Source organism: Lynx canadensis, chromosome D4, assembly GCF_007474595.2.
Source record: "Lynx canadensis isolate LIC74 chromosome D4, mLynCan4.pri.v2, whole genome shotgun sequence".
NCBI classification, from domain to species: Eukaryota; Metazoa; Chordata; class Mammalia; order Carnivora; family Felidae; genus Lynx; species Lynx canadensis.
Genome location: NC_044315.2, coordinates 39,990,501 through 40,003,156, shown reverse-complemented (window position 1 = coordinate 40,003,156; position 12,656 = coordinate 39,990,501). Strand labels below are relative to the sequence as shown.

Genomic DNA, 12,656 nt, shown 5'->3' with positions numbered 1-12,656 from the left:
ACTTTCCCCTCCATTATGTCTTCTCATTGGTTACTGATGATAAATAGGAAAGCTATTTTTTGGTATAATTTTCTTTTATCTGGCTTCTTTCTTGAATTCAATTATTCCAAGAATTTTTAAATTCTTTGGGCTTTTGAAGACCATAATTATATCTTTCACTAATGATGATAATTTTGTCCTTTCTTTTTCAGTAATTATTCCTCTTATTTTTGCTATGTTCTCCACTGGTTTAGCCAGAATAATATTAAATATAATGATTCCTATAAGAATCCTTGTCTTGTCTATTTTATCAATATCAACTGCCCACGCTGTCCTTTTTTAATGCCTTTTGCCTTGATTCGTCTTTCTTTGAAAGTAATATGACCACTTCTGCTTTTTTCTTTACATGGTAACTTTGGATTGTCCCTTTACTTTTAATCTTTGTATGCAATTTTATTCTAAATGCCTCTCCTATAAGGCATAAGTAATTAGCTATTTAATTTCAGAATATTTGTCTTGAACATGGGAATATAAGCTATGGTTTTATAATAATGGGCATATATTTTTTCTATCATCTTGTTTTATGTTCTCTTGCTAACTAAAAAAAAATTTGTCTTGTAATATAGATTATATTTTCTATGCCTTTTTCTTCACTTATTTGAAAGTCGTTTATCTGACCTTATGTTTTACTGGGATTTAGTTCTAAAATTGAAAACATTGTTTAACTTAAGTTTTTAATATTTAAGACAAAAAATGAAATGAGTCTTTTGGCTCCTTCCTATATATGATAAGGATCGGTCCTATTTATCCTTTCTCCTAGTGATTGCCCATCTCCCCACCTTTGTTTATGCAATCTGAAATTTTAGTTGTCTCCTCAGTGGCTCAGTCAGTTGAGCCTCTGACTCTTGGTTTCAGCTCAGGTCATGATCTCATGGTTCGTGGGTTCAAGTTCTGTGTTGGGCACGGCAGTCACAGCACACGGAGCCTGCTTGGGAGTCTCTCTCCTCTCTCTCACTGCCCCTCCTCTGCTCTCACACACTCCTGTGCACTCGCTCTTTCTTCTGATGAAAATAAACATTTTAAAAAAATATACATTTAAACATTTATAAGTAAACATTTAAAAAAATAAAATTTTAGTTCTAGCATTCAGTTATTATATTTGTTATTTCTTATATCGTCTATCTTTTATTTCAAGTAAGCTCTTTTTGATGTTTATATCCATTTTGTTAACATGTCTAAAATAACATATTTATTTAGGCTTAACCCTAGGCTTAGATGGTCTTATTGTTCAGCACCAGTCCTTTTATGTTGTGATTTTCCCATTCTTGAATTTTCCAATTATGACTCTATTTTTTAACGGCATGTGAAAAATAGATACTCTAAACCCTGAGATGTCTCAGCGTATCATTAATTCGTCTTCATAAAGCATGCAGCGGGAGGGGAGAGGGGTGATTGTCTCCTCTTTCTCTATTGTACTTCTCTCTTAGGAGTTTTGCTGGCTAGTTTCAGGACTTCTGACCTGGGGGGGGCCAGTTTTGGGGGAGCGGTGGGGAGAGCGTTGAATGAGACACTGATAGAATATGACTTCATGCCCCCTAAGTCTGGCAAATGTTTCAAGCTGCTTCTTTGTCCCCAGGGCAGTTTCCTGCTTTCTCTGGGGATCCCCGGTCCTGGACGTCTCCTACTGGTGGATCTCATCTCCAGAGGAGGCGTTTCTGAGTATTCACTTGCAAGTCCTCCCATAGCTCCTAGGATGATTCCCACCTCCAGCTGCCTATGGCAGGGATTCTTTGCCTTCTCGCAGAAGCACCCAAAAGGTCAGGGTCCAGGATGACCCCACACCAATCCTCTGTCCCACTTGGCCCATATCTGGAGCACTCAGGTATTTTTCTCTGCTGCAAACAAGGACTACAGGCAGATCCCAGAACAGACACCATTATTCTTCTGCGTCTGGCTGCTTAGTTCCTCCTGTATGAGCATCAGTCCTTTGTGTCCTTACCTGTAAAAGATACATTTTAAGGCTGGTCTCAAGGAAACTTCTCTCTGGACACTGGATACCAGAGACAAATATAGCATTGCCCACTTTTCCGCTTCACGGAGGTGTGTGGGGTTGGGGACCAAAGGAGTGACTCAGCACAGCAATGCGCTCTTCTCTACGAAGAAAACTTTCTCTTCCCCTCGCAACCCTTCTCTATTCTTGTAGCGAGTGAGAGGGTTCTAGAGTCTGGAACTGGTTCTAGACAATCTGCTTTGTAAATTCTGCCTATAGTATTGGTATCACATTCACTTTGAAATCTGTTGTCACTTTCATTGGAACTTTAGTTCAGCCTGAGCCAAAAAGAATTCCATTTTTAACATTTTGTTGCATACAGATTACAACTTCTAGTCCAATATCCAGTGTTCAGCATACTGAATGTGACTTATTTGGGGGTCCAGTATTTCCATTTCACAAATGGGTGGAGGGGGGAAAGATCTAGGAATTAAATAGCTTGATTAAAATCGTAAGTGCTGGACATAGAATCAAAAGGACATTTCCTTCTGATGCCAAAACTATTGTCCCTTTTCAACCCCGGCTACATGTTAGAGTCACCAGAGAGCTTTAAAAATACCAGTTTTTTCAGAATGCAAGCCGGTGCAGTCACTCTGGAAAACAGTATAGAGGTTCCTCAAAAAACTAAAAATAGAACTACACTACGACCCAGCAATCGCACTACTAGGCATTTATTCACGGGATACAGATGTGCTGTTTCAAAGGGACACATGCACCCCCATGTTTGTAGCAGCACTATCAACAATAGCCAAAGTATGGAAAGAGCCCAAATGTCCGTCGATGGATGAATGCATAAAGAAGATGTGGTTTATATATACAATGGAGTATTACTCGGCAACCAAAAAGAATGAAATCTTGCCATTTGCAACTACGTGGATGGAACTGGAGGGTATTATGCTAAGTGAAATTAGTCAGAGAAAAACAAATATCGTATGACCTCACTCATATGAGGACTTTAAGAGACAGATGAACGTAAGGGAAGGGAAACAAAAGTAATACAAAAACAGGGAGGGGGACAAAACAGAAGAGACTCATAAATATGGAGAACAAACTGAGGGTTACCGGAGGGGTTGAGGGACGGGGGATGGGCTAAATGGGTAAGGGGCACGGAAGAATCTACTCCTGAAATCATTGTTGCACTAGATGCTAACTAACTTGGATGTAAATTAAAAAAATAAATAAATAAAATTAAAAAAAAACACCAGTTTTCTGGACATCTGGGTGGCTCAGTCAGTTGAGCTTCCGACTCCGGCCCAGGTCATGATCTCGCAGTTCGTGGGTTTGAGCCCCGCATCAGGCTCTGTGCTGACAGCTCAGAGCCTGCAGCCTGCTTCGGATTCTGTATCTCCCTTTCTCTGTCCCTACTCCGCTTGTGCTCTGTTTCTCTCTCTCTATCTCTCAAAAATAAATAAACATTAAATTTTTTTTAAAAAAAATGCCAGTTTTCTTGTCCCTTTTTTGGAACAACTAAATTAGAACCCATGGAGATAGGGCTTGGGCATTTAGTGTATGTTTAAGACTCTCCAGTGATTCTCATGTGCAGCCAGGTTTCAGGTCACTAAAGGACACTCCGTCTACCATCCTGGGAACCAGATACGTGATAGCTTTACTTATGTTGTTTCTTCCCTCATATTTTCTTTCCCCTCCAAAAGTCAGAGAGTGCGTGGTTGCCCGTCTATATCAGAGCCGGCATTCCTAATCAGATTCCAAGGGCTGCGTTCATGGCCATGTTCATTCTGGAAGTGGATCAGTTCATCCTGACCTCTTTGACCACAGCCGTTCTGGACTGTGAAGAGGATGAGACGCCCAAGCCCTTGCTGGTGTTCAACGTTACTAAGGCCCCACCCCAGGGCTACGTGACTCATCTGTGGGATCACACCAGACCCGTCTCCTCGTTCACCTGGAAAGATCTAAGCGACATGCAGATAGCCTATCAGCCGCCAAACAGCAGCCATTCTGTGAGGAGACATTACGAGGTAAGAAGAAAGGGAGACAGAGCTTCCAGCCTGTTTGGTATTTACAGAGTGCTCAGAGAGGCCACTTCCCTTAACCTTCAGGTGAGTTTGTTTGTACAGTCATTGCCTCAAAGGAGAATCCATCACGGTAAATCTGGAGGCAGATTCAGATGCCTAGAGGAGCCTGGCGGGTGATCCAAAGAGCAAATCTGGCTGGGGTGGGGTGGGGGGGGGCAGGGGGAGGGACACTGCAGGGACTGAAAAGAGCTGGCCGTTTAGAAGGCACAGGTGCACCGGGGCTCCGATGACTGCTGCCCTGTAAGAATACAGGCAAACAGACATACCGGATAGCTATAACTCTTGTCCTGCAGAGACATTGGAAATCTGTAAGTTTGTAAAAATGTTTCAGTTTTTTAAGTGTATTTATTTTGAGGGAGAGACAGAGAGAGTGAACAGGGAAGGGGCAGAGAGAGAATCCCAAGCAGGCTCTGCATTGCCAGCACGGAGCCGGATGCAGGGCTCGAACTCACGAACTGTGAGATCATGACCCGAGCTGAAACCAAGAGACGCCAACCAGGCGCCCCTCAGTGTTTCGATTTTTAAATATATAATACATATTAAAAAAAATAATAAATAAATAATACATACTAAGAGTTCTAAAAGTTTTAAAATTGTGCCAGCTACAAAATATTTCTGAGGACCACTTGTGGCCCAGAGCTCACCAGTTTGAGCTGGCATCCTTGAAAGCCTTCCTGCATTGCAGAGACCATTGGAGTTAGAGATGACTTTGTCTACAATCCTTTCATTAATGCATTCTATTATTCCTTCTTGTTTCGGGGGGGAGTGTTTTACTGGGATCCTTACTTTTAATGAATAGCACTGACTCAGGATAGAAGACTTTATAGTCTCACTGGACGACTAATTTCCCTGCCAAACACTTTCTGTCAGGGAAGTCCTCTGCCTAATCTAAGTACCGTCTGCTACGATTCCAGCCTCTTTCCTCGTGTTTGGTTTCGGATGGGAGTTGAGAGCCGCTGGTTACAGTCTTGCAATAATAATGCTTAACCAACCTGTAGACCTACCAGTGAGTTGATTCAAACAGGATGGAAATTTTAAATGAGCGGGTTGACACAGACTTGAGTTCAGCCTTATTTTTTTTTTTTTTTAATTTTTTTTTTTTCAACGTTTATTTATTTTTGGGACAGAGAGAGACAGAGCATGAACAGGGGAGGGGCAGAGAGAGAGGGAGACACAGAATCAGAAACAGGCTCCAGGCTCCGAGCCATCAGCCCAGAGCCTGACGCGGGGCTCGAACTCACAGACCGCGAGATTGTGACCTGGCTGAAGTCGGACGCTTAACCGACTGCGCCACCCAGGCGCCCCGAGTTCAGCCTTATTAAGGAAAATGAGTGGCCCTGGGATTCCAAATTGTCCTCCGCTGAATTTAGGCATTTTCTGCATTTAGCCTCCAGGGCAGGCAAAAGACTTCAGGCTACAAACGGTCGTCCTTTTCTTTTCTTCATTTCCTAAGAGTAAATGGTGGCTGTTTTTTTCATGCTTGCCCTCACCTCTCGTTCCTTCTGTATGATGAAGTAATTTCTCATCAGACGTCTGCTTTTACCTCGAGCTCATAAACAAAGCACAGCTACTCTGGCTGCTTCACGTATGCGTTTTCTGACATCGTACAATGTAACCTTAAAGCAGAACCTGTCCAAATGTGTGTTTCTGTTGTTGTTGTTAGAAGGTGACTCTCAGTTTTCTCAGTGGGGATGAGGCGCTTTGTAGACCCTGTGGGCTGGAAGCCCTGGGGTCATTCAGCCACCTGGGATGGGGCCCCCGAGAGCACAACCATGGCCAATGCTTCTGGAGCTAACCGCCCCTTCCCTGGACTGTGACGCCAAGGAGGTCCATTCTTTCAGCCATGAAAATTCAAGCTCATTTTATGAAGTGTGTGTTCGTTTGAGAAGAGTGTTTCTTAGTGAGCATGTAACATACCATTTCATAGGGCTCAACCTAATAAACATTTATGTTACACCTACAAGAGATATCCCCACCTCCCTTATAATTCCACTTTTAGTCCGTTAATTTTGGCAGCCTTGAACCTGTTCCTTTTGTTACTGTGGTAGTTGCTGACGTGTTGCTGTTTGAGCATTTATCCTCTCAAATGGACCAAATGGACAATCGGTGTCAATGGACATTCTTCAACAATAGGCGTGTGCCTCCTATTTCTGTATTATGCCTTGTCCTTTTCTGTCAACCCCTGGTGCGATACATGAACGACACATAATAAGGCTCAACACATATCCTATAACCCCATTTATTAGCTATGGGTTTCATGGATGCAAATAAAATCTGGATATTTAAAAATATGTCTGGAGAGATATATGCCTCTAGACCAGGGTCTTTTAAAAGCAGCACCCTTGACATTTTGCACTAGATAATTCTTTGTCGTGGGGGCTGTCCTGTGCATGATAGTATGTGGCAGCATCCCTGGCCTCTGTCCACCGAATGCCGGTAGGACCCCTCATCACACACACACACATTTGTGAGCCCAAAAATGTCTCCACACATTCCCACATGTCCCCTGGGGGAACAAAGTCTCCCTCATTTAAAATCTACAGCTCTAGACCCTGTGCCTTTGAGAGAAGCTCGAGTGTTCTCATGCTGCTCTGACATAGTCTCCTGATCAAATGCAGGGACGCTTCTCCAGCATATCTGCTTACTTCCGGTTACGAACTTGTTGTATGGAGACGAAAATTTTAAAATACTGTTAACTGAGGAACAAGATCTAGAGCCTGAAAAAGTGAGATGAGGTTGTCAAAAAATGAGATCAGGCGACGGCTGAACCTATATCTGTTTTGCCTCCAGGTGTGATGTATACCCCGGGAATTATGGTATTTTGTAGCTATAAATTATCAACGTGTGATTCCTATGCAACTGTTTGTTTACAGGTGGAGGTGGAGGCTTACGACTTCTTCTTTGAGAGGAGCGCACCCATTACAGTCCACATCTCCATCAGAACAGCGGATACGAATGCCCCGCGAGTGTCCTGGAACACAGGTGAAGTTCGGTGTAAGGCATTAAGCAGCACAGCCCTGAAGGGAAGACAGGAAAGTGCATGGGTCGGGAAAGAAAGGTCGTTTTCTTCCCATTTCACACATGAGGCAACCGAAACCCAGCCAAGTTAACGGTATCAGATAGTTGTTTTTGTTTTGTTTTGTTTTTCCTGCCTGCGGGGTGAGAAATTTGAAACCAGGACTCCTGTGCTGTGAAGCCACGTTTTTTTTTTTCTCTGTAGGAAATAAGCCAAAAGGACACCTTTCAACTGAATGTGGCAAGAAAGTAACTATTTGTGATACTGAGCTACAGTTGGGCTGAGAAGGAAAAGGTCTCTAATTCGAACCGTTCAGAGAAAGGGAAGGAAAATGGAGACCAATTCATTGTCCTGCTGTGGGGACATGCAGGGAAGCCATAATACACGAATAAGAGCTTCAACTGCTTTATTTGTTTTAAAAGAAGGTCACTTCCGAGTGGTCTTATGATGCAAGGTATATATTTAGATCAGATGTAAATGTGGAAGGTGAATGAAGATTTTCCCCTTTCCCGCTGATTCCATTGATAGCAGTCAAGACCTACTTATAAGCAGTGGTGGTAGGCTCTGTGAAGGGGAAAATATTTCTGTCTGATTTAAATCGTCAGGTGGTGGCTTATACTGTGTGTGTGTGTGTGTGTGTGTGTGTGTGTGTGTGTGCACGTCTTTGCGTGCAGGTACACACACACACGTGTTTGTATGTGTGTGAGTTTGGGTCATGATGGAGAACATTGGGAGATGTCCCACTCTACCTCTGCTAGAGGGATAATAAAAGAAAAGAAAGAATTGGCAACCTGAACTTTAGTAAAAATCATATACTAAGTGGATTATGGCTTGAGCACAGATTATTCATAGTCTGTGTGATCTGTGAAATCCAGGCTTGTTAAGAGAGCTCCAAATCTGGTTTTGGCTACTTTGGACATCAGAATCTTTTTTTTAAATGGAATTTTACTTATTAAGGCTTAATATATGTTCATCATTGAAAACTTGGAAAGTGTATCAGACAGAATAAATTGAATTAATGGATAATAATAATAATAATAATAGGGAATGGATAGAAATGAATGAAATCATAATGGATGAATGAATGAAATAGTAATGAATGAATGAAATCATTCATTACTCCACCGCAAAGACAGATCACTGTTAATATCTTGTTATAATACACTTCTCTTCTTGCTTGCTCTGTGTCCCGTGATGCCTTGTCCTATGTGTAGCACACACTCTGGGCTTCAAAACCCTTTTATGAGTCGCAGAGATTATATGTGCTTGTCCTCCCTCCCTCCTTCCCTCCCTTCTTTCTTCCCCCTCTGCCCCCTCCTCCCTTTCTACCCTCCCCCTCTCTTTCTTTCTTTCTTTCTCTCATCTTCCTCCCTCCCTCCCTTCTTTCTTTCCTTCCTTCCTTCCTTCCTTCCTTCCATCCTTCCATCCATCCATCCTTTCATCATAGTGTATGTCCTATTCCAGGTTCCCTAGCAAACAGCCCCTGAGGCAGGTCATAGGCACTAACCCTATACTGAAAACAGGAATAACAGGGAAAGGAAGTTGTGGGGGAACAAATAAAAAGGGAGGGTGACTGAGTTTATCAGAAAATGAAGTTGTTTGTTCAGTCAGGCTGGTGTTTCCAGGAGGAAATGGAAGCACCGTGTATGGGAAGGGCCAGAGGTAGGCTGGAGAAAGGGTGAGTAGTCTCTCTCTCAGCTCCTCCCCATCTCCTGTCTCACTGTGGTCAGTTTGCCTCACTGGATGTCAACTCCCCACATGTCCACGATGTGCTGCCTGGTCCTTCTTTGTAGCTGCTACAAACTTCCGGGGTCCCATGGTATAGGACCCGGCCACGGTCACAAGGGAGGTCATGCCAAAACCTGGCCCTTGCCCAAGAGGACGATTGACGTAACCAGCCTTATCAGAAGATGAGACAGTGGTGGCAGCCGGGACTTTACAATTGCGGGGACCCTTATGGGCTGCTGCGGCGAGAAGGCAGGCACACGGTCATAGCCAGGGAGGCAGGGGAAGCTGGGCAGGTTTAAGGGGAAATGTAAGTGGGTCTGCCAGGACATCGCCTTTAAGTTTTATCAACTTAAAAACCTAAAAAGCTTTGTTCCCTTTCAAGATTCTTGGCAATCTGTCAGCTCTTGGATCCACTGAGTAATGGGAACGCTTGATGATGCTCAGCTCCCTGTTTCTAACTGGAGTGTTCCACCCTGAATCTGTATCTCGCTGCTCTAAGCAGCACTTAACCCCCTCTCCCCAGATTTCCTCCAGCATACTGGGTCCAAGGAGAAGGTTTTATTTCAGTTCCTTTAGTTACAGAAGTTCCTTCTTTCCTCGAGCCTGGAATAAAATTCAGCCCTCATTTCGAAGTGTCAGACATTTCATGTTCAAGACCATTAACCACTCCCCTAACACCGTAGCTCTGTATTTGCGCACGTAGCCATGTTACATTCTCTGTCCTGTGGGCTGCTGTTGCACTCATAGCTTATATGGAAAAGCTCTTCTGATTCCCTTGCCCACTTCAGATATCTGGATGTCACCTTTGAAAAATGCCTTGTGGACATTTTTGAACGAGAGACCCCTGTGAGCATAACACCTATTCTTTTCTTACGGGTTTCTTTCCTGGCACCACCGTGCCTCCAACTGATATATATCACAAGGAACCAGTTATCAGACTGGGGTTAATAGTATTAGATGCGGAAATGTTACTAAAAATAAAAGCTAAACTCCAGTTTCTTAAAAAGCTTTCAAAGATATAATTTTCAGCTAGTTTTGTGAGTGAAAATTCATTAATCTTGTCTTCAAGTGGGCAGGTTGGCACGTCATAGAACTTTCCAGGACACTTTTCTGTTTTCTCTTGTAGGTCTGAATCTTCTGGAGGGGCAGTCTCGGGCCATCACTTGGGAACAGTTTCAGATTGTTGACAATGATGACATCCGTGCTGTCCAGCTGGTCACCGTGGGTGGCCTGCAGCATGGACAGCTTACAGTAAGAGGTGAAAGATCAACCTCTGACCTAGAAGAGAACCCAAGAGTCTTTTCTCCAAAAGCAGATCATGTTTAACAGGATACACATAGCATCTCTTGGGCCCCATTTCTTTTTTAAAATTTTTAAAAAAATACTTATTTACTTCATTTTTGAGGCAGGGAGAGAGACAGAGCATGAGCGAGGGAGGGGCAGAGAGAGAGGGAGACACAGAATCCGAAGCAGGCTCCGGGCTCTGAGCCGTCAGCCCAGAGCCCGACGTGGGGCTCGAACCCATGAACTATGAGATCATGAATTGGGACCAATACCGGACACTTAACTGACTGAGCCACCCAGGTGCCCCTCCTGGGCCTCATTTCTAAGCGAATTGTCATATCCGGAAAGTGTGGAGTTCTTGAAACCATTCGTTTTTGTGTTAGGGTGCTCCCATCAGTGGATGACAATTCACAAGCAGCATCTTGTGCTTGGCTCATTATTTAAATCTCACATGCCATGTAGGACTCCTTCTAAACATACTCTTTAACTGATGAGCTTATCCCAGTGGGAAGACAAAATATCTCCCTCTTGTTTCTCTGATTCAGAGGAATGTATTAAAGAACAGAAAAACTTAGTTTTTTAAATACTTGGTAATCATTATGTTATTAGTATAATTATGTTATTATGTTAATTATAGTATAACTGTAAGAGGAGTAGTTAACAAGGTAATATCCCTAATAAAAATAATCCTGCTATCACATAACATAGTCCATTCCGTATAATGAGCTCAGAGGATTTAATTCAATTATCCTCTTGGTGTTCCTAACTATAAAGCAGAAAGAGAGCTCTTTTTTTATTATCATTTGTGATTAGGAATTCTGAACTGAAAAGTGAAGTCATCCTAGGAGAGTAGGAGATCAGCTTAGGGGGATGTTCAGCTGCATGTAAGGAAAACCCAACTACAGTGACTTAGAAACTCAAGAGTAATTTTCCTCACGTGATAAGTTGCCCAGAGGTAGGCATTCCAGATCCATGATGCCAGCAGCTCATTCTGTCCTGACAGTGGTCTCACGATAGCACCTACACCTTCAGACTTCCGGTCTGCATCCCGGGAAGGAAGAAAGAGAAGGGGTGACGACAAAAGTTACGTCGCTTCATTTGTTTTCTTTAACAACTTTCGCCAGGAACCTGATACAGTGGGTTCCACTTAAATCCACAAGTCACATACTACCCCCTGGATGCAGTGGGGTCTGGGAAACTGAGTATTTTCAAATGGTCATATTACCATTCCAAATAACACTAGGATTCTGGTACTGGCGAAGAAGCCGAAAGTGGCTATTGGGCGAGTAAACTGTGATGTCCATTGTACAAATGTTTAATCACTTACTCCAGTGGGCTTTGATAGAGCCATAGTGTGGGGAGAGTACAGGGAAATCGGCCATCAAGAATCGTAATCGCTTATACAGAGTGAAGCAATGTGGAAATCAAGAGAAGAGTGATAGCCCATAATGACGTTCTAGTGCGGAGGAGGTAGAAAATCGTAGCATTTATGGTTTGTACCAGATACTGTACAAAGCTTTCTACATTATATCAGCCTTATGAAATGTAGTACTATTATTATTCCCACTTTACAAATGGGGAACCTGGGATTTAGAGAAGTTGACTTGTGTATGTACCTAGAAAGTGGCCGAACTGGGATTTGAACCTAGGCCATTTGGTAGCAGAGCTGTAGCTCTTGGGCAATAAGCCAGTGATTCTCGAACTTTAGCGTGTGTTAGACTCTCCTGGAGGTTTGATAAAACACAGATTGCTGGGTCTCACCTCCAGGACTTCTACTCAGTGGGTCTGGGGGGAGGGCCAGAGAACTTGCATTTCCAATGACTTCACAAGTGGTACTGATGCTCCTGGCTCAAGCCTGCTCCTCAGGGAAGTGCTGCCATGTTGAATGGTAATTAACACTCTTTGTCAGCTTACTGTTCTTTACGTTCTCTCAGCCTTCCTAGGGAATATGAGGTGGGTCTTATTATCCCTGTTTTATAGATGAGTCTCAAATGAATTAAGTGCCTTGCCCAAGTCCACACAGCCAGTAAGTGTTACAGCCCCTATTCAAAACCAGTTCTGTGGTGGCCCAGAGCCCACTAAACAAGATTGTTTGTCTAGGTGAGGCAGGTATCAGCTGGCCCATTTCCTTCATGCCCTTTCTTCTACGGCTGCTTTTGCTGCAGCTGCTCCCTCTGCACCCCTCGTTCAGTCAGCCCCATCTCTGTTCTCTCCATCAGGGGGGAAAGGATTTCTCTTCACTGTGGCTGACCTTCAGGCTGGAGTTGTTCGCTATCATCATGACGACAGTGACTCCACCAAAGACTTTGTGGTCTTCAGGATATTCGATGGCCATCACAGCATCCGCCATAAGTTTCCCATCAACATTTTGCCCAAAGATGACAGTCCCCCGTTCCTCATAAACAATGTAGTAATTGAACTGGAGGAGGGACAGACCATACTGATCCAGGGTTCCATGCTGAGAGCATCAGATATGGACTCCAGTGATGACTACATCTTCTTTAATATCACAAAACCCCCTCAGGCCGGAGAGATCATGAAAAAACCAGGGCCGGGGCTGATAGGT

The 12,656-nt window shown here is 43.5% G+C and overlaps 1 protein-coding gene across 1 annotated transcript in view; it reads left to right on the top strand.

Moving 5' to 3' along the window:
- LOC115499080 (FRAS1-related extracellular matrix protein 1-like) overlaps positions 1-12,656 on the top strand; it is a 42,661-nt gene that overhangs the window by 12,024 nt on the left and 17,981 nt on the right. Inside the window, exons 5-8 of the mRNA XM_030292809.2 lie at positions 3,682-4,005; positions 6,936-7,044; positions 9,933-10,064; positions 12,310-12,654. Coding sequence (XP_030148669.1) covers positions 3,682-4,005; positions 6,936-7,044; positions 9,933-10,064; positions 12,310-12,654 — 910 coding nt within the window. The remainder of the gene's footprint in view (positions 1-3,681; positions 4,006-6,935; positions 7,045-9,932; positions 10,065-12,309; positions 12,655-12,656) is intronic.